The sequence below is a fragment of the Cucumis sativus genome, chromosome 1, assembly GCF_000004075.3.
Source record: "Cucumis sativus cultivar 9930 chromosome 1, Cucumber_9930_V3, whole genome shotgun sequence".
NCBI lineage: Eukaryota > Viridiplantae > Streptophyta > Magnoliopsida > Cucurbitales > Cucurbitaceae > Cucumis > Cucumis sativus.
Window position 1 is genome coordinate 7150167 of NC_026655.2, and position 21969 is coordinate 7172135.

At 32.4% G+C, this 21969-nt stretch overlaps 3 protein-coding genes across 3 annotated transcripts; 1 reads left to right on the forward strand and 2 right to left on the reverse strand.

Annotated features, from left to right (window-relative positions):
- Positions 1 to 1225: 1225 nt before the first annotated feature.
- Positions 1226 to 4636, reverse strand: LOC101214266 (G-type lectin S-receptor-like serine/threonine-protein kinase At4g27290). Its single transcript, XM_031882389.1, has 6 exons — positions 3314 to 4636; positions 2709 to 2962; positions 2363 to 2573; positions 2044 to 2281; positions 1768 to 1918; positions 1226 to 1671 (listed from the first exon to the last, which is right to left on the reverse strand). Exons 1-6 carry the CDS (start codon positions 4575 to 4577, stop codon positions 1360 to 1362), a joined length of 2430 nt encoding a protein of 809 aa, XP_031738249.1. The 5' UTR covers positions 4578 to 4636; the 3' UTR covers positions 1226 to 1359.
- A 3859-nt stretch (positions 4637 to 8495) lies between these two features.
- Positions 8496 to 12109, forward strand: LOC101214505 (G-type lectin S-receptor-like serine/threonine-protein kinase At4g27290). The gene is made up of 7 exons (XM_031882430.1): positions 8496 to 10044; positions 10212 to 10222; positions 10316 to 10569; positions 10650 to 10860; positions 11005 to 11242; positions 11354 to 11504; positions 11592 to 12109. The coding sequence occupies exons 1-7, from the start codon at positions 8768 to 8770 to the stop codon at positions 11895 to 11897; spliced, it is 2448 nt and encodes an 815-aa protein (XP_031738290.1). The 5' UTR covers positions 8496 to 8767; the 3' UTR covers positions 11898 to 12109.
- Positions 12110 to 13794: 1685 nt separating this feature from the next.
- Positions 13795 to 16971, reverse strand: LOC101214745 (G-type lectin S-receptor-like serine/threonine-protein kinase At4g27290). The gene is made up of 7 exons (XM_011654620.2): positions 15702 to 16971; positions 15472 to 15588; positions 15133 to 15263; positions 14837 to 15047; positions 14455 to 14692; positions 14197 to 14347; positions 13795 to 14106 (listed from the first exon to the last, which is right to left on the reverse strand). Exons 1-7 carry the CDS (start codon positions 16969 to 16971, stop codon positions 13795 to 13797), a joined length of 2430 nt encoding a protein of 809 aa, XP_011652922.2.
- Positions 16972 to 21969: the final 4998 nt, after the last annotated feature.

A 21969-nucleotide genomic window follows, 5' to 3' on the forward strand; every position in this document is an offset into this window, starting at 1 on the left:
TACCTAAAAGTTGATTCATCATTTAGTTATATTATTGTTTTATATATGTATGTCAACAAATGCAGCTTTTGACACATATATATAACTATCAATACATTCATTTTGTACATGTGATGATCTACAAATTGATATGAACACCAAAGAAATGACTAGTTCTGTTATGTGTATAATTAAATGCATTTGCCTGTCAATATCTTTCATTGTTAAAGATGTGTTAGTTTATGACGATTTATCTGTTTATTGTGCTTTTCTTTTATTCTCTCTTTCTTTCTTTATTTGTTTGCCTATGTAGGAAAGGTACAAAATGAAGAATGAGCCAAGTCAAATTCAAGTTATTTTTTAAAACAAGTCAAACTCAAATTACTTAGTAGACTAACTTCTCTAATTTATTCAAATTTTGTGTGTGATTGTTTGAAATGGCAATTAAGTTAGATTTCAACCAATATACGTATCTCAAATTTTGTTCATTCAGATTAGTATAATATTAACAAGAAGAGTACACCAATATATGTTAACCTTGACATCCATTTAGATGAATTTTGCATTTTGAAATTTTCAATACTTGTTAACTTTGAATAGGTTAAAAGGTAATTGAATTAATTAAACCATATTTAGATCATTAAAATGAGGTGTCCAAATATGAAGTCATTCAACTGTCATCTTTAGTTAGTGAGTACTTTGAATGCTCAAATTATAAAATTTTAAAGTTAGTAGAATAAATGACACAATGATTATTTTAGAAGGCGAAATCGTCCCACGTCAAATAGACTAAGGTAAAAAAGTTACAAACTCTTGTTCAATTGATAAGAATTTGTCAATGATATTGAAAATTTATGCGAGATATAGATAAATGAATGACACCAAAAAAATATATTGGTTCACGTCTTTCTGCGACTACAGGTCTTACAAGGATGGAGATTGCAAAGAAAGCATCAAACTTTGTTTTACAAATCGCTCTCCAAATAGCCCCACACAACAAGTCGATAACTTGGAATATAAGTAAGAGAGACTCTAAACCTGTAGAAAAAAAAATACATACTGTATTTTCGAATTAATCACTCACTGTCGTCATACACCACCAAAATATTGAAGAACATGAAAGAAAAATTACTTCAGAGGCTCTCAGCTTTTCTTCTTCATTTTGGCAAAAAACATTAGGCTCACTTAGATTTTCTTCCTTATAGTTAATCACCTCCCACAATGGCAGTAGCAAATAAAGCATATATATGTTAAGTAAAATGGAAATGGATCTAGTTATATATGTTTTTGTCTCCACAATTCTTAACACATTAACAATCTTAAACAATAATGCAAAGAAAGGTACTCTTTATAATTGACTTTATCATAGATAATTATTTACTAACGACCTTCAAGTAGTGTAATGGTTACATTATTGGAGATCATGGGGGTTTGATCAATTGGACGTAATTTATGGGTCTTAGAAACATTTCTTCCTGTGTAAAATCCAGGTTGTTGAGGATGAGGTAATAACATACTTTCACTCTCTAACATTAAAAGTACTGACCACATGGTTGGCCTTTCATCTGGATTCTCTTGAACGCACAAAAGACCTACTTGAATGCATCGCAAGGCTTCACAGTTTTGGAATTCATCCTTCAATGTTTCATCCATTAATTCTAAAGCATTTCCTTCCTCCCAAAGCGTCCATGCCTGAGCGATACTTGAAGTTAGTTTCCAAAACATAGGCAAATGTTTCAATTTGAGGTGATGTTTTAGTAGATTTGTCGAAAAAATATTAATACTCACGTGTCCAAGAAGATTTAAGTGATGTTCCAGATGGAAGAAGCCTTTATTTTTTTTACCACTTACGATTTCTAGAAGAATAACTCCAAAGCTATAGATATCGGATTTCGTTGAAAAATATCCGTCCATCACATATTCAGGAGGCATATAACCACTACATTAACAAAAATTAGAGTATTAACAAAAGTTAGAGTATTGATAAGAACAATAAAACAAAAATTTTAAAAGATCATGCAAAAACTTCCATGGAAAAAAAATAAAGCAACAAAGTAAACTTACTACGTCCCTACAACTCTTTTGGTTTTAGTGATAGTTTGATCTTCAGCAAACATACGCGCCATACCAAAGTCTGAAATTTTTGGATTCATCTTATTGTCGAGTAGTATATTACTTACTTTGAGATCTCTATGTATAATTACAAGTCTTGAATCTCTATGGAGATAAAGAAGCCCTCGAGCTATTCCAATTATGATATCTAATCTCTTTTTCCATTTAAGTAATGACCGTTTTTTATCATCTGTCAACAATCAAAGTTCAACTTAATTAGTACAGTTAATTTAGAGAGAATGAAAAAATAGAGAACTGGTTAGGGAGAAACCGAAGAGGAAGTAGTCTAGACTTTTGTTTGGCATATATTCATAAACCAACAATGTTTCTTCTTTTTTAATACAGAAACCAAGCAGCTTGACAAGATTCCTATGCTGGAGTTTGGAGATCAACAAGACCTCATTTTTGAACTCCCTTTGCCCTTGGTTTGAACCCTCTGCCAGCTTTTTTACTGCTATTTTTTTTCCATTTGAAAGCTTTCCCTGTAATGTATAGCATTTGTTGTTGTTGTTAGTCAAAACTTAACCAACATGTACATAATCAAAAGACAGTTTAAAGAGAATGAAAAACACTAAAAAGTGGAATGATTAACGCAAAGATATGGTAGGAAAGAATACCTTGTATACAGGACCAAAACCACCTTCACCGATCTTATTATGAAAAGAGAAATTGTTTGTGGCAACCTCAATCTCAGTAAAATCAAAGAGTGGCATCTCAACTTCATCATTTTCTTGAGCTTGAAACTCATATGTAGTGATTTTAACTTTCCTTCTACGCCAGCGGTTAAAGCAAACCACTATAACCAAGAAGCCTATCAATGAAGCCACAGACACAGTGACCCCAACTATAAGCTTCCAACTGTCAACCGAGTCTACGACAAATACACATGAAGCACATCATTAGTATAGTTCATTTCTTTACATATTGTTGTATACCTTGAATTTGGGTGCTACTAACAACCAATTACAAGGTCTTGTCTCAGTGGGGTTGGAGGGCAGAGTCCCTGAAACCTCTTATTTAACAAATATATTTATTTATGATTATTTACGATTATAAACTCTTTAATATAATGTCGTTGTCGTTGTTTGTATTCCGAAAACATTCAGTCTAATAATATTGTTTTACCTGGATAACCAAGTATATTTGGATGTGAATATATGTACATTTAGAAAAGGATTGAAAAACAGATACTAGAATTGGAAGTTAGTTTGAAATTTGATACCTGCCGCAACTCTTAAATAGAGATTTTGTCCATTCCAAGCTGGAACGGTTGTAATATCAATCAGTTTCTGAAACCAAGTGACGCAGCCATACCCGCCTGTGGAAAGTTCCATTGTACCATAGGCCAAGCAAGAGCAGTTGTTTAAACACACCGTCTCGCAATCATCAATGCTTGTAGTAACATTCACCAAATACCCTGAAGAATCTGGCAATTTCACGTTGCTTATTCTTTTAAACCTCTCTCCATTTTTACATGTTCGATTGTCCTTTCTAACGCACCAATCAGACCATCTAAACTTTTCCCAATCATCACGGGATTTGGGTTGAAACCCATCTAGACAATTGCAGTTTACTGTGAGGGAGTCACAATATCCAAAATTCCCACAGAGTCCATACTGGTCACAAGGGTCATTTGCCAATGTATACTTAAGATGCCAATATTTTTTACCATCATCCCAATGAAGTATCAGCAAAATCCCGGTTGAGTTGAGTTGAAATATTATATCCAGACTGCTTATAGCTTCGTATGAATAAGCTACTTCACCGGCGCTATATGCAAACTTTGTAGAATAAACTGCGGTATCTCCCAGTGGATCACTACCACTAAACCTACCATTAAACCAGGGGCCGGTTCGGTACTTTATGACCTGCCCTTTGTGAAGTACTAATTGGGGAAGCCCATCCAATTGAATTCCGAAACTGAACTCCCCAGATGACGGGTCGTTTTGGTTTCTCCATGATTTTAACGTTCTGTTTAGGCCGGTTTTTGAGTCCCAACCCAGTTTCATGCCAGGTAATAGAGTATCAGTGGGGTAATCAAAACTCTGCCACACATAATTCTCAGACCAAGATCTTATAACCAAATTACCATTATCTTGTAGTTGAGCGATTTGGTTTTCCGCAGGTTCAGAAGAAGTGGTAGACCACAGAATTTCATCTCTTTCACTCTGAAGAATCAGGTTTCCTCCATTGAATGTTAATCCGGCAGAGGAATTTACAAGCGGCTTGTCCCTGTTTGCTACCCACACGATGGTTTGCGGAATGTTGTTGTACCATATTCCCAAGTAATGAAATTTGGAGTCCTTAGGATTGAACATACCCAATACGAACTTTTGTTTAGCTGAAACTAATATCTGGGTACTGGCATTGATGAATTCCCCTGCCTTTATGCTATCAGTTGCTGATGAATTTTTGGAAAACAGAGCAATGATCGCACAGAGAAAGAGGAAAGCACAAAGGTTGCACCGGGAAATTAGTTTTCCCATGGCTTCCTTCAATTCGAAGGCAAGCTTGTTGATCTTCCGTAGCACGTTGAAGCAGCTAAATTCTCATTTTTACCTAAATAACAATCCATGTGTGTGTTGAGAAATTATTCAACTGTGAATTTGTTATTTTTTTGAATCAGAAAGGATTATGATGGATCAACTGGCCCTCTGGACTAGTTTGAATGAGTATATTTAATTTACTATCGTTGTCACTTTGTCTTCTATAAAATGTTTGAACTTTTCCATGTCACTTTGGATGAAGCTAAGCTTTTCTTGGTTTCTATGAAACAAAATTTGAAGTCTTTTATTTAAAATAAAAAATTTTAACAAATAAGTTATTTTGAAAAAAATTAGACTCTTTCAAAAGTACTTCAAACATTTGTTTTTTTTATCAGAAGTGTTCATATAGAAAACGAGTTTTTTCTTTTAAAATCATTTCAAAAGAGTCCTAAATCTCATTTTATGAATGGTGTTGAACAAGGAAGGGAAGAAATTTTCATTTTTATTTATTTATTTAATTTTCTTCAATGACATCTCGAAGCATGCCAAGAAGATAAATTCTATGGTCTTCTTCCAATTGTATTTTTTCAATAATTATTTGAAGAGAATACAACTTGCCATCTGAGTTCTTGGACTTAGTTTTGAACTGATTATTGTATGTCTTTGAGGTCATTAAAAATGTTACTTTAAGTTAAACAAGCTTAGTGTTAGTTCTTAGTTCTTATGATTGACAAAGGCTAAAATCTGTTCTCTTTTTTTTTTGTTGGATTAGTGATTTAGAATGGTATCACCTTGTGTCAAGTGAGTTATGCTCATTTTTGCAAATTGTCTCAAATCTTTAACTCTGGATCTTTAGTAAAGTTTATAATATTTATTGTTTAATGTATAAAAAATTCTCAATTAAATCTTTCTATAAAAAAATCGTCAAAAACTTATCAACTTATGAATGAAATTTTGATTCATTATCGCTAAATTATATTATTAATTGGTTTGTTATATAGGCATCCACGGCCTTATTTGAATAGGATATGTTGTATTCAATACATCCATTTTGCAAATGTGATCTATTTATCTTGGACATCAAAGAAATGACTTGTTCTTTTATATGCATAATTAAATAATGCATTTGGGCCCTCATCTTTCATTGTTAAAGATGTGTTAGCATATGATTTATATAATGTTATAGTGGTTTTCTTTTATTGTTTATTTATTTTATTTTCCTATGTAGGAAAGGAACACAATGAAGAATGAGCTAAGTCAAAAAAAAAATAAAAATAAAAAACTCAAATAAAAATCTCACTTCTCTAATTTAGGAGGGGGATTGTTTTAAATGAGAATTGATCGAACCAAGTAGATTTCAACCAACATTCCTATCTCAAATTTTGTTCATTGAGGTTATTATAATATTAACAACAAGAGGGTGCACCCGATGGCGAATCCAAAGGAATGTAATTTAGAATGAACTTGAAAATAATTTCACCATCTAACTAGCTCTTGTTATTCTTATTTTTCAGTTATATACACATATTGTTGCCTTTCAAGTTTTATATACTCATTATTTGTGTCAACTCAAAAAAAAAAAAAAAATGGATCTAAGCTAATGCTAATATTTACTTTATTTCCCCTCTAAAACTGCAAACTTAATGAAGCACATGCTAATACCATTTTTGGAACTTTTCCAAAATAATTGGAGCTTCTTCGAAGGAGTGGTTATAAAACTAAAAAGAGAGAAGGGTTAGAGGTATTGAAACTTATAATATAAACGAAGATGATTACGTTAAATTTAATTGTTTATCGCTTCCTTCTTAATTCTAATATAATTTTTAATGATTAGAATTTAAATATAGTTTATTTTTAAGCTCTTTGATATACATTTGATACTTTTTGATAATCTTTTGGACTTTGATATACTTAATGCACCATCATACTCTTTGATATATTTAATACTCGTGTTACACTTGATTCTTCGTGGAGATACACTTGATACCCTCAGGGATGCGCTTGTGTGTGTGAACGCAGAAACCAAGCAGCTTGACAAGATTTCTATGTTGAAATTTGGAAATCAACAAGACCTCATTTTTGAACTCCATTTGCCCCTTGACTTGAACCCTCTGCCAGCTTTTTAACTGCTATTTGTTTTCCATTTGGAAGCTTTTTCTGTACTATATAGCATTTGTTATTGTTAGCAAAAACTTGCCTACATTTACATAATCAAAAGACAGAGCATGTAAAGAGAATGAAAAACACTAAAAACAAATGGAATAATTAATGCAAAGATGTGGTAGGAAAAAAATACCTTGTATACAGGACCAAGACCACCTTCATCTATCTTATTATGAAAAGAGAAATTGTTTGTGGCAACCTCTATCTCAGTAAAATCAAACAGTGGCATCTCAACTTCATCATTTTCTTGAGATTGAACCTCACGTGCAGCAGCTGTTCCGGTTGAGTTGAGTTCAAATCTTATAAACAAACTGCTTCTAGCTTCGTTTGAATACGTTACCTCGCCCGCGCTATATTCGAACTTTGAAGAATAAACTGCGGTATCTCCCAGTGGATCACTACCACTTAACCTACTATTATACCAAGGGCGAGCTCGGTACTTTACGACCGACCCTTTGCGAATTATTAATTAGGGAAGTCCATCCAATTGAATGCAGAGAGTGAAGTACCCAGACGACGGATAGTTTTGGTTTCTCCATGATTTTAATGTTCTGTTCAGGCCGGTTTTCGAGTCCCATCCCAGTTTTATGCCCGGTAAAAGAGTATTAGAGGGATAATCGAAACTCAGCCACACATAGTTTCCAGACCCAGAATCTATTAAAACCAAATTACCTGTATCTAGCAGCTGTGCCACTGATTCTTTCACAATGTCCGAAGGAGAGGAAGACCATAAAGCTCCACCTGTTTCATTGAGAAGAACAACGCTTCGTTCTTTAATTACTGTTAATCTGCCGGTGAAATTTACAAGTGGGTTATCTCTGTTTGCACCCACACCAGTCTTTGTGATGTTTTTATACCATATTCCTATATTGGAATTTGGAGCCTTGAGGCGTGAAGATTCCCAATACAAACTTCTGTTGAGATGAAACTAATATCTGGGTACTAACATTGATGGATTCCCCTGCTTTTATGATATCAATTTCTAGTGGTTCTTTGGAAAACAGAGCAACGATCGCCCAGAGGAAGAGGAAAGCCCAAAGCTTGCACAGGAAAATCAATTTTCCCACGGCTTCCTTCAACGCAGAAGCATGTTTCTTGATCTTCCTTAGCACGAAGTGTCATTTTCTGAATTATGATGTATCATCTGGCCCTCTAGTTTGAATGACAAATATAAATAGTATACTATCATTTTCACTCTGTCTTCTACCAAACTAAATTAAATCTACTTAAAACGAAATTTAAATTGAGTCAAGTACTGAACAACGACCGGAAGAAATTTTTATTTTGTCTTTAACTAATTTTCTTCATTGACTTCTTGATGCAAAGAAAATACTTATATGGTCTCCTTTGAATTGCATTTTTCAATAAATTAAAACTCATTCAAAATGTTACTTTAAGTTGAACAAGCTTTAACTTTAGTTCTTATGATTGAAAAAAGCTGAAACCTTGTGCCTGCAAATTAGTTCTCCCATTGCTTCTTGAGATTCAAAGCAAGTAACTTATCATTTTGCCTAACTTTTAATTTATATTGTGATAATTGTACATAATCCCCAATCCCAGGAAATTTGTATTGCCATTTTTAGGTACCCAACTGAGGTTTAGCTAAGGTTAGAAAACTAAGAAAAAATGGCTTCAGAGGGAACTGAACTTTACATATCTTAAAAAAATTACCACCGGATATGTCAAAGAAGAAACATAGAAAATGAAAATGAAAAAAGAAAAACCCCATGAGTCGTTGTTGAGTACTTTCAACGATTCAAATTTTATTTTAATCGAATTTTGATTTCAGAGGGCCATGTATGATGCCTATTTTTGCTGATAAAATATAAATTCACAGTTGAATGTTCTTTCAACGTTCTCATGGATTGATGTCTAGATCAAATTCACATTGAATCCTCTTGAACATTGAATTCTCTTGAACTTATCATTCTTCAGAAGTTCAATTACCTTGGTTTGACTTGGAGGAAGCCGTGGGAAAATTGATTTGGAGATGCGGGGTTTCGATTTTTCTGTTGTTCTGGACGATTATGGTTCTGTTTCCAAGAAAATCATTTGCAATTGACAGCATAAAAGCAGGGGAATCCATCAATGGCAGTAACCAAATATTAGTTTCAGCTCAACAGAAGTTTGTGCTGGGAATTTTCAATCCTAAAGACTCCATATTTCACTACTTGGGAATATGGTACATGAACATCCCACAAACGGTTGTGTGGGTAACAAACAGAGACAACCTACTTTTAAATTCCTCTGTCATACTAGCATTCAAGGGAGGAAACCTGGTTCTTCAGAATGAAAGAGAGGGAATTATATGGTCTTCCATTTCTTCAGAATTTGTTAAGGTACCAGTTGCTCAACTACTAGATAATGGTAATTTGGTTATAAGAGAATCCGGGTCTGAAAATTATGTGTGGCAGAGTTTTGATTACCCTTCTGATACTCTGTTACCGGGCATGAAACTCGGTTGGGACTCAAAAACCGGTATGAAGTGGAAGTTAACGTCATGGAAGAGCTTGAACGATCCGTCATCTGGGGATTTCACTTTTGGTATGGACCCTGATGGGCTTCCCCAGTTTGAAACTCGCAGAGGAAACATCACAACATACAGGGATGGCCCATGGTTTGGCAGTAGGTTTAGTCGCAGTTCTTTTTTTAGTGAAGTGGAAATTACTTCACCACAGTTCGATTATAATGCGGAAGGAGCATTCTTTTCATACGAGTCTGTGAACAATCTCACTGTAATATATGCACTGAACGCACAAGGCTACTTTCAAGAATTGTATTGGAAAGATGATGCAAATGATTGGTTCTCTTTGAATGAATTACCAGGAGATGGCTGTGATGACTACGGACACTGTGGAAATTTTGGTATTTGTACATTTTCCTTCATACCCCTCTGTGATTGCGTTCATGGGCATCGACCAAAATCTCCAGATGATTGGGGAAAGCATAACTGGTCAGGTGGCTGCGTTATAAGAGACAATCGAACCTGCAAAAATGGAGAGGGGTTTAAAAGAATCAGCAATGTGAAATTGCCAGATTCTTCATGGGATTTGGTGAATGTTAATCCGAGCATTCATGACTGCGAAGCGGCATGCTTGAGTAATTGCTCTTGCTTGGCCTATGGAATAATGGAGCTTCCCACTGGTGGCAATGGCTGCATCACATGGTTTAAGAAGTTGGTGGATATTAGGATCTTTCCTGATTATGGACAGGATATCTATGTGAGATTAGCTGCTTCAGAATTAGTTGTAATTGCAGATCCTTCAGAATCAGGTATCTGTTTCTTTTGGCCTTTGTCAGTGCTGTTTTTTTGGTTATTGTTAACTTGAGTGTAAAGAGAATATTGTGACAACCAATGCTTCATTTTATTGTAGAATCGCCTAAGAGGAAGCTTATAGTTGGCCTGAGTGTGTCTGTTGCTTCACTGATAAGCTTCTTGATTTTTTTTGCTTGCTTTATCTATTGGCGTAGGAGGGCTGAGGGTAAGTACTCTAATGATGTACTCATCATTTTACGTCCACGGAAAAGCTTAAAAGATATTTAAGATAAAGAAGAAACAAGTTATCAGCAACTTTGATTGGATGACACTGAGAGCTGCAAAAAGAGATATGTGCATCCAAACAAGCGTATATTTTTCATATATATGATTGATCCTGATATAATTGTTTGTTTCTTGTCTCCAAATTTGGTTGAACCAGGTAATGAGGTTGAGGCTCAAGAGGGTGACGTTGAGTCGCCACTCTATGATTTTACGAAGATTGAGACTGCCACAAATTATTTTTCTTTTTCAAATAAGATTGGCGAAGGTGGCTTTGGTCCTGTGTACAAAGTACTTCTCTAACACATATTTGTATTGGAACTCATTCAAGTCTATTTGGAATGTTTTTTCAAAGTGCTTATAAATTGCAGGGAATGCTTCCATGTGGACAAGAAATTGCAGTAAAAAGACTGGCAGAGGGTTCAAGCCAAGGGCAAACCGAGCTAAGAAACGAGGTTCTATTGATCTCCAAACTGCAACATCGAAATCTCGTCAAGCTACTTGGTTTCTGCATTCATCAACAAGAAACATTGTTGGTCTATGAATATATGCCAAACAAAAGTCTTGACTATTTTCTATTTGGTTGGTGCCCAGACGTTGCTTTCCACACTCTATATGCTTGTTTGGTTGAACAAACGTTTTTGTGAATACTTCTAGTTCCTTTATTTTGTTTTTCTTTTACAATTAACTATACCAATTAAGTTTGTCTTCAATTTCTTGATATAGATGACAAGAAGCGATCTTTACTTGGTTGGAAAAAGAGGCTGGATATTATAATTGGAATAGCTCGAGGTCTTCTCTATCTCCACCGAGACTCGAGGCTTATAATTATACATAGAGATCTCAAAGTGAGTAACATCTTACTTGATAATGAAATGAATCCAAAAATTACGGACTTCGGTATGGCGCGTATGTTTGGTGAAGACCAGGCTATGACACAAACGGAAAGAGTTGTTGGGACCTAGTAAGTGTAATTTTTTGGTATATTTTTCTCCTTAACATGGTTTTGTGGAATTTCATTTTTTTCATTAGTTTTGTGACAAAATCTTTGATACTTTTAATCTTATTGATGCAGTGGTTATATGTCTCCTAAATATGTAGTCGATGGATATTTTTCAATGAAATCAGATATCTTTAGTTTTGGCGTTATTCTTTTAGAAATAGTTAGTGGTAAGAAGAATAGAGGCTTCTTCCATCCCGACCATCAGCTAAATCTTCTTGGACATGTGAGTACATTAAAATTGTTGCAAACCAAATGCAGTGTGAAAATTTGTCAAGTATGGAAACTAACTTGAAGTTGTTGGAATCATCAGGCATGGAAACTTTGGGATGAAGACAACGCTTTGGAATTAATGGATGAAACATTGAAGGATCAATTCCAAAACTCTGAAGCCCAACGATGCATTCAAGTAGGACTTTTGTGCGTTCAAGAGAATCCTAATGAAAGGCCAGCTATGTGGTCAGTACTTACAATGTTAGAGAGTGAAAATATGGTATTATCTCAACCTAAACAGCCTGGATTTTACACAGAAAGAATGATTTTTAAGACCCATAAATTACCAGTGGAAACCTCTTGTAGTTCCAATCAAGTGACCATTACACAGCTGGATGGTCGATAAGTAGAGTTTCTCTTTCACTGCATTGCTTGACTGCCACACTGACGCCTTCGTTGTTTCTTTGATATCAGATTTCAAAAAATGTATTTTTTCCATTTATATTTAACATGAAATGAGGCAAGCCAGAAAATTTTTGGAACTAAAGAGAGTTATCTTCAAGTTTCCCCTCTAAGATTATTTATATAAAGAAGGCTTGGTTTTTACTGTATTTGATATATGGTTGTATCTGCGTAATACTGTAGATTTTTTTCGAAATTTGGCATGTTATGAGAAGAAGATTTTGATCAAGATATAATACTAAAATGACAAGTTACAAATCGTCTGAAAATTATGATAAGTTTTTTTAGTACAACATTTGGACGTACGAGAGATCGAACCCTTCGACCTCTAGGATTAGAAGACTATGTAATAAATAGTTAATTTATTGTCTTTAACTATTTTAGAATTTGAATATTTGTAATAAATACAAAAGCCGTTTATACATAATATAAAAGACATATATTTCTAAACTAAGAATTTGAAAATGCTAAAATCATTGATTTGAATTTAATTTCACCGTATTTCAATTTCTTAACTCTTTTGGTTTTGTGTTTTTGTCTAAATATTAATTTTTTATCATCTAAAAGAATACTAATTTTTAAATTTAAACACATCCTCCAAATTTTTTTTATAGAAATTTTAGAGTGTTGATTTATAAAAACATAACAAAGAGATATACTAATTTAAGATAAAAAAAATAATAAAAAATAATGTATTGTCATTTTACTTTCTCATTTTAGCTAGAAAAATAAAAGGAAGATATAATAGAAAAGAATACGAAAGAAAAATTTTCATTTCCTCATTTATATAACTAAAAAAATAACAAAAAGAAAAATAATTACAACCAAATAGAAAAGTAGATAATATTTATAAAGAAATGAAAGAAAAAAAAAGAAAGTATTTGTACAAATCTCTAACACTAAAGAAATAAGTCTTGTCTTCTTGCATTTCTCTCATCCTGATTGTTGATGCGATTTTCTAAATTCATTATTGATCTTTATCTTCACATCTTTCTTGTCTCCTTGCACTTCTATCTTCACTTAACAATGATTTGTTGCTCAAGGAAGCAAGATATATCATACATTTATATTGAATGAATTGGTAGAAAGTATATGTTAGAGAATTTTAAAAGGCTTCTTTGAATTTATTATCATGTCTATAAAAATTATTCTTCCACTACCTATGAAGTTAATTAGGGTAATAAATATTTTTGAACTAAATATTGAATGGTTAGAGAAATGAGGAGGAAGAGTTAAAATTCACCCACTATCCATGCATTAAAGTTGAATGACAAAATTTTCATCAAATGAATAGTAAAAATACTTATAATTAAAAGGGTAAAATGGACTAAAAAAATTCACCATAGATGAGCTTTTATATATACTATAGATTTGTCTTTGGGTTATTATGCACGTGTATGGACATTACTTTGTGTTATTTCTACAAGATTTTGAGAGAGACATGACTTTGCAAGAAGATAATTTTGTGAGGAACGGCTTCACTATTGAACAATCAATTATTCATAGAACCCGGAGCGTGTAAGTCCTCTCTCAATGATGTGATTTGTTGCCTGACACTTGTCGATTATCATTTAGGTTGAGATTTCAATATCTGAAGTTTAAGCTTCTGTAGTATGATGTTTTAGAAGAACTTTCATATACGTCTAGATGAAGGACGTGATTCAGGGGGAGTTTCTCATATTACTACCTTAATCGGGTTGATTGATAAGAAACTTGATTAAGGGAAAGATTTTGGTTAGCTAAATCTATCTTTGAAATGGTTTAGTGATAGTGTTACTTGTTGTAATATTGTATCACTGATAGTACAGAATGAATGAAGAAGTTTAGTGTGAGATTATGTACTAACGACCATACAGCAGTGTAACGGTCACTTCATTGGTACTACAAGAGCTTTCACCTGGTAAATTATGGGTTTTAGAAATAGTTCTTTCTGTGTAAAATCCAGGTTGTTTAGGTACACATAATAATTCCATATTTTCACTCTCTAACATTGAAAGTACCGACCACATAGCTGGCCTTTCATCAGGATTCTCTTGAACGCACAAAAGTCCTACTTGAATGCATCGCTGGGCTTCAGAGTTTTGGAATCCATCCTTGTTCAATCTTTCATCCATTAATTCCAAAGCATTGCCTTCTTCCCAAAGTTTCCATGCCTGGTGATCCCACCATAACTTTCGAATTAGTTTCCAAACTTGACAAATTTTCACACTACATTTGGCTTGCAACAATTTTAATATACTCACATGTCCAAGAAGATTTAGTTGATGATCGGGATGAAAGAAGCCTCTGTTCTTCTTACCGCTAACTATTTCTAAAAGAATAACTCCAAAACTGAAGATATCTGATTTCATTGAAAAATATCCATCGATTGCATATTCTGGGGACATGTAGCCACTACATTGATAGGATTCAAGGGATTAAAAATTACGTCAAAAAGCTAAGAAAAATGAAATCCAATAAAAGCATATAAGGAGAGAAATGAAGCAAGAAAGTACACTTACTAGGTCCCAACAACTCTTTTAGTTTGTGTCATGGTTTGGTCTTCACCGAACATGCGAGCCATACCGAAGTCCGAAATTTTTGGATTCATTTCGTTATCTAGTAAGATGTTACTCACTTTGAGATCCCTATGTATAACTATAAGCCTTGAATCTCGGTGGAGATAAAGAAGACCTCGAGCTATTCCAATTATAATATCCAGCCTTTTTTTCCAACTAAGTAAAGATCGCTTCTTGTCATCTATATCAAGAAATTAAAGACAAACTTAATTGGTATTAGTTAATTGTAAAAGAAAAACATAATAAAGGAACTATAAGTATTCACAAAAACGTTTGTTCAACCAAAACAAGCATATAGAGTATGGAAAGCATGTCAGGCACCAACCAAATAGAAAATAGTCGAGACTTTTGTTTGGCATATATTCATAGACCAACAATGTTTCTTGTTGATGAATGCAGAAACCAAGTAGCTTGACGAGATTACGATGTTGCAGTTTGGAGATCAATAGAACCTCGTTTCTTAGCTCCGTTTGCCCTTGGCTGGAACCCTCTGCCAGTCTTTTTACTGCAATTTCTTGTCCCAATGGAATCATTCCCTGCAATTTATAAGCACTTTGAAAAACCATTCCAAATATGCTTGAAATGAGTTTAATACAAAAATGTGTTAGAAAGAAAAAGTACTTTGTACACAGGACCGAAACCACCTTCGCCAATCTTATTTGAAAAAGAAAAATAATTCGTGGCAGTCTCAATCTTCGCAAAATCATAGAGTGGCAATTCAACTTCGTCCTCTTGAGCCTCAACCTCATTACCTGGTTCAACCAAATTTGGAGACAAGAAACAAAAAAGACGGACGAACAATTTGTGAGGATTAGTCATAAGAAAAATACTTGTCTTTTTGCAGCCCACACAATTGTCCAACATGAGTATGTCACTTCGTTCATCATTTTCTGAAGTATTTTTTAGTTTTTCCGTGAACCGTAAATAGATAGGTACATCATATTCTGAAAGAATACTTACCCTCAACCCTCCTTCTTTTACGCCAATAGATAAAGCAAGCAACAAAAATCAAGAAGCTTATCAGTGAAGCAACGGACACGCTCAGCCCAACTATAAGCTGCTTCCTTTTAGGCGATTCTACAATAACAAAGCATTGGTTATTCTAATCTTCAATTCACAAACAAAAACAGTTACAAAGGGAAAAAGAAAGAAGCTGATATAAGGGTGTGCAATTATATTACCTAATTTACCTAATTCTGAAGCAGCCAACCTTACATAGATATCCTGTCCATATTGAGGAAGCATTTTCATATCCACCAATCTCTCAAACCATATGATGCAGCCATTGTCTCCTGTGGAAAACTCCATCCTTCCGTAGGCCAAGCAAGAGCAATCACTCAAGCACGCCGCTGTGCAGTCTTGAATGCTTGTGTTAACCTTAACCAAATTCTTCGCAGAAGAATCTGGTAATTTCACATTGCTGATTCTTTTAAACCCCTCTCCATTTTTGCAGGTCTTATTGTCCCTTCTAACGCACCCACCAGCCGTGCCTTGCTTTTCCCAATCATCTGGCGATTTTGGTTGAAACCCAGGAATGCAATCGCAGATAGCTATGACAGAAAACGTACAAATACCAAAATTTCCACAGAGTCTGTAGTCATCACAGGCGTCTCCTGGTGATTTAAACAAACTCTGCCAATAATTTCCATCATCGTTCCAATAAAATAGGTTGAAGTAGCCTTCTGCGTTCAGTGTATATCTGACAGTGAGATTTTTAGCAGACTCGTATGAATAGAATGCTTCATCCGAATTATTAACGAACCGTGGAGTTATAATTGCCGTTTCTCTAAGGTAGTAACCGCCACTAAACCTACTACCCAACCAGGGGCCGCTCCTGTACGTTGTGACGTTTCCTCTGTGAATTTCAAGCTGGGGAAGCCCACCAGGGTCCATAACATAAGTGAAATCCCCAGAGGAGGGATCGTTCTGGTTTTTCCATGACGTTAACTTCCAGGTCATACCAGCTTTCAAGTCCCGACCAAGTTTCATGCCGGGTAACAGAGTATCAGAGACATAATCGAAACTCTGCCACACATAATTTTCAGACCCAGATTCTCCTAATACCAAGTTACCGTTATCTAGAAGTTGAGCGACCGGTTCTTTCACGTATATTGAAGAAGTGGAAGACCATAAAACTCCATCTGTTTCATCGACAAGAATAACGTTCCCTTCTTCATTGAATGTTAATTTGGCAGAGGAACTTACAAATGGGTTGTCTCTGTTTGCAACCCATACGATAGTCCTCTGTGGGATGTTCTTGTACCATATTCCCAAATATTTAAATTTGGAGCCTTCGGGATTGAAGATTCCCAACACAAACTTCTGTTGAGCTGAAACTAATATCTGGGCACTGGCACTAATGGATTCCCCTGCTTTTATGCTATCAATTGCTAATGATTTTCTTGGAAACAGAGCGGTGGTCGTCCAGAAAAACAGACAAATCGAAATCAGTTTTGCCATGGCTTCCTTCAAGTGCAACCAAGCCTTACTGATCTTCCATGTTCAAGCAGCTACATTGTCATTTTGTTGTACATTATGAAAACATTCAGTTGATGAATTTATATTATATATATATTCTTCATCAGCAAGAAACATTATATATATTATCATATCTGGCAGTCCAGTAAAATTTCATAAACACATAAACATATCGCTGTCACCCTTTCTTCTCTGGAATTAAAATTTGGTTAAATTCCAATAACGAGGCGATGAATTTAGTTTTCTTTGACTTGTATTTTTAATCATGAAAATGCTCATCAGATTTGATCTCATCTTCTTTAGAATCGTTAGAATTCATATTTTAATCCTAAGAAGATTATGGTGAATCTTGGGACAATTCTTTATATAGTTAATATTTCATATGACATAGCTAAACTTCTGACTTCTTCTCTGTTTGAGTTCTCCATCTTTAACTTTGTTTTTGGAGTATTTTTTTTCTCTTTGTTTTGCACGTCAACTTTTATCTAAATTACAAATTTACTAACATACTTTGAGCACAATGGACTTCAGATGTAGGCTAGGGACTAAAAGTGTGTAATTTGTGCAAGAAAGTAATCACACAAAATTAAGCTTGATTAATGATAAAAAAAATTTAGCACCAGAGGATTGATTGATGATAGGTGTTGGATATGAAATTTTAGTGTATCTCATCCCTCATGGTAAGGCAGATAGCTTTCTGTTTAGGATGAAGAAAACCAGTTACAGCAGTGATTACAGGAAAGAAAATTATATATCTATATCTATCTATGGACTTCACTATCTTCTTAATATTAAACTTCACTAAAAAACATTAAACTCACCTTCCTAAATATCTTCTATATAATGTTTTGTTTAAATTTTTTGATATATTCCAAATTCATAATTATTTGCTTCACTTTTTATTTACTCTAAATTTTTTATTTCTTCAAGTTTATATATCTAATTATTTGGCATCCTCATGCCACTTTGTTATTTATTTAGAAATGACGTTTCAAACCGTTCTCTCTTAGTCTCCGACATTTACATTCTTCATCTTTGAATCCTTATTAATTAATCTGCATCTTTTTTATCGGGTCGATTGCTTGCTCATGGCATCGTAAAAATCTATAAATGAAGGAATGTATATAAACATATTTCTATATAAAAATAGGGAAAAAATAAAATTAAGGAAGGTACATAAACATCTTTCTATATAAAAAAAATAGGGAACAAAATAAAATTAAGAAAGAAAAAATAGAAGAGAATATAAAGTATGATTTGATTTTTCCTGGACAAACTTAAGTTTTTGGTGTGAATTGTGAACATGAATAGAAAAAAAGAAATATCTAAAGATTTAAGATGGAAAAGAATTTGAAGGTTGAAATGTATTTTTAAAAAATAGCATGAGAAAAGGGAAGATGAATAGATGGAAGATAGAGGGATGAATGGTTTTAAAAGATATTTAATTTTTAATTAATTTCTAAAATGTAAATGAAAAAACATATTCCTCAACTTGTCACACATAATTTAATTTCACTAACCTTAGTATAAGTAATTCCAAAAAATAGTGGGAGAGAATGTTTTTCTATTCTCCTTCTATTTTTTTCATTTTTTTATAAAAAATTGTTGCCTATATTTTATAGAGGGTTTAGGGTTTACCATCATTTGAAATTAATTATTGTAATTTTTCTTTTTTGTATTTGTAATTTTTCTTTTTTGTATTTGTAATCATCTACCGTTTTTAATAAATATTTCGGTATTGAACACTCGTTACACTATGGATATAAAAATGATATAAATATAAAAATATTGAGATAATTGTTCCAATTTTATTTATAAAGTTAAGTAAAAACTAAATTTTTTTTTGCGATTTGACGTGTATCACATACCTTATTTACTAGTATAGTTAAATAGTACTGCATTCTTACATAAATTTTTTGTAAATAGAATCTTTAGAAAAAAATTATTCACTCGTATATAAATTAAATTTCTTCCCACTTACACATAAATAATGTCATAAATATAAGACACAAAAAATTAAATTTTTATTAGTAAATATTTTTACAAACAAATAAAAATAAATAAATTAATAATCATTTAATTATTGAAATACAAAACTTTATAATTTTAAAAGAAAAAACTGTGTAACATCTTCCTTTTCCTATTGTTACATGAGAGTTTCCTTCTACTCTTTTTTTAATTGATATACGTTCTTTTAAAATTATATCAAATGGCAAAAACATTTTTTAAAAAAACAGTTCATAGTAATTTGTTTTGTATATTGCAAATATGACAAAATTAGTGTATTAAACTATAATCATAGAGTTATAGACATTTACATTTGCTATTTTTACAATTTAGAAAATGTAATGACATTGACCCTATTATTATAAATTTTTTTGTTATTTTTGCAAGGACCCCTATTTTTTTAGGGAAATTTTCAAAATAGCATAATCTTACAAAATATTTACAATCTATAGAAAATTATATCACTAATAGTCATTGATTTTCCACAGTGATCGAATACTATCATTGATTGAATCTAAAATTTTGCTACAACTTGTACTATTTTAATATATTTTGCTATTTTTAAAAATACCCATTTTTTTTATATAATTTAAATTTTTCTAAATTAGTTCATGACATACCCAACACTATTTCAATTTTTGATGAAGTAGAACATTGTTTAAATTTGTGATAGGTAAATCAATTTTTTTTGTTATATAATACATAAACCATGATTTTCATGTTCATAATTTTCACTCTTCTTAATTATCGATCACAATTATTAATTTTGTATTTTTAAGTCTAACCATAAATTACGATTTACATATATTTTTAAGCTAAATTATTATGATGGAATGAAATATAGTTTCCAAATTTTAGTAATCAATGTTTAATCATTTTTAAGTGTGTAGAACACTAATCAAGATGTATAAAGTCGTAAAATTGGAGAAAACATTTAGAATGATAGTAGCACTAACATAATGTTTATCTATGTTTTTGGTTTCTTTTTAAAGACCTAGAACAAGACTACGTTTAATAACAAAATATTGAATTATATTAATAATAGTCTTCTATTACGGTAACATATCAATAACTATACAAGATAGAATTTGCTATAAGTTTGAAATATTTTGTAAAATTGGTTAGTTTTTGAAAAAATTTCACATTATGAAAAATTGAAAAATTGAAGGAAAAAAAAGAATAAAAAATCAACAATGTTGGGATTTGAACCCAAGAAATAAGAATAGATGAAAAAAATGGTTTCCCCTTACAATTAAACAACAAGAAATTATCTTAATAACAAAAGGAAATGAAATCAAATAGAATGGGAATAGAGTGACCATTTTGGGTGTTTTTTTTTAAAAAAATTTTGAAGCCTACACCAATGAGTGAGTTTATAACAATTTATTATTTTTATGTGCATTTGTGTTTTTCTTTCTCGTTTTCAAATTTGATGTAAATATACAACAATAGAGATAATAGTCAATATATATTAATTCAAATTTATTTTATTAAATATAAAGTGGGTATTAAGTAGGAAACTTTTACTTCATTTTATATATGTACCTTTTATTTTGAAGGTTGTATAGTTTGGACTAGTCTAGATAGAAAAACTTGGATGTGAAGAAGTTTTGTATGACATTTTGTCAACCCATTTCTATACTATTATGTTGATGACAATTTTGCCTTTTCACACTATTAGTTAATCACATTGTTAACAATTAAGGAGGAATAAAATTTAGTAGATAGTGATATTATTTTTTTTCAAAACGAAGACGGTCCTCAAATATCTCCCTAATATAACAACAAGTCCTTGATGCCTTAAATCTCACACACAACTTTTATTTAATGGTTGACAACTAAGGTTGGTTGATTTTCTTTTTTATTTTAATAACATCCTTTTATTGTTTTTTGGAAAGAAATATCCTACTTAACTATCTCATTGTTTTAGAAATTAATAAATATTTAATGTCTTTTTTTCTTCTCAAACATTTACACTACTACAAAAAAAAAATGGTCTACGACGTCAGTTATTTTTTGTCACGAAAAAATCTGCAACAGTTATTTACAGTCATAGTATCGTGGAAAGTCCTCATATGAAAGTTCCAAAAAACTATCACAATATGTGTTTTCATGACAAAGAATAAATGTCATTAATTAGTATTTTATGACAACAAATAACTCTCATTTTTTTATGACAACAAATAACTGTCACCATTTACACATTTACGACAGTTACAAAAATGTCACGAATTCTTATATTATGTCATTTTTTACTGTAAAAAATATGACAATCGTGACAGTTTTTTTTTCTAAAATTTAATTGTCATTTATTCAATATTGATAACAGTTATGAAAATGTCACAAATTAATATATTACGACATTTTTTTCCGTCATGGATAGACTAATCGTGACAGTTTTTATAAAATTTTAATTGTCATTGTTTCGGTATTGACGACAAAAAAAAAATGTTACGAATTTGTATAATGATATTTTTTTTCCGTATCGTGTATTCTTCAATTCCTGTTTTTCTTGCCGCTGAATCATTACACTAACAACTTCAATAACAATAACAATAATACATCACACCCATATGAAAACAATAAGTCAACACTTTAATATATATATACATAATGATACACTTTGTAGTATATTCGTACACTCATTGACTAATAACCATTTGTTTAGTTCAAATGTAGTTTCCATAGAAAAAAAAAATATACATTGACATTGGAAGCAAGAAGCTTAAAATCAATACATTGGATGCATAAGTTTACTACCAACCATACAAAAGATGTTATATCAATCAATTGCTTCATATTGGTTTCAATGCTCCAAATTAGTAAGAAAACAAAATGAATGTTGTTTTCTTCCCATTACAGATCCCTACAATCTCTTTTTCTGTTTCTATATTTTCAAACTTCTGATCTTTAGATGGGAATAGTTGTGAAGATGAAAGCAAAAGAGCATAAGCATTGTTCTTTCCTTGCTCA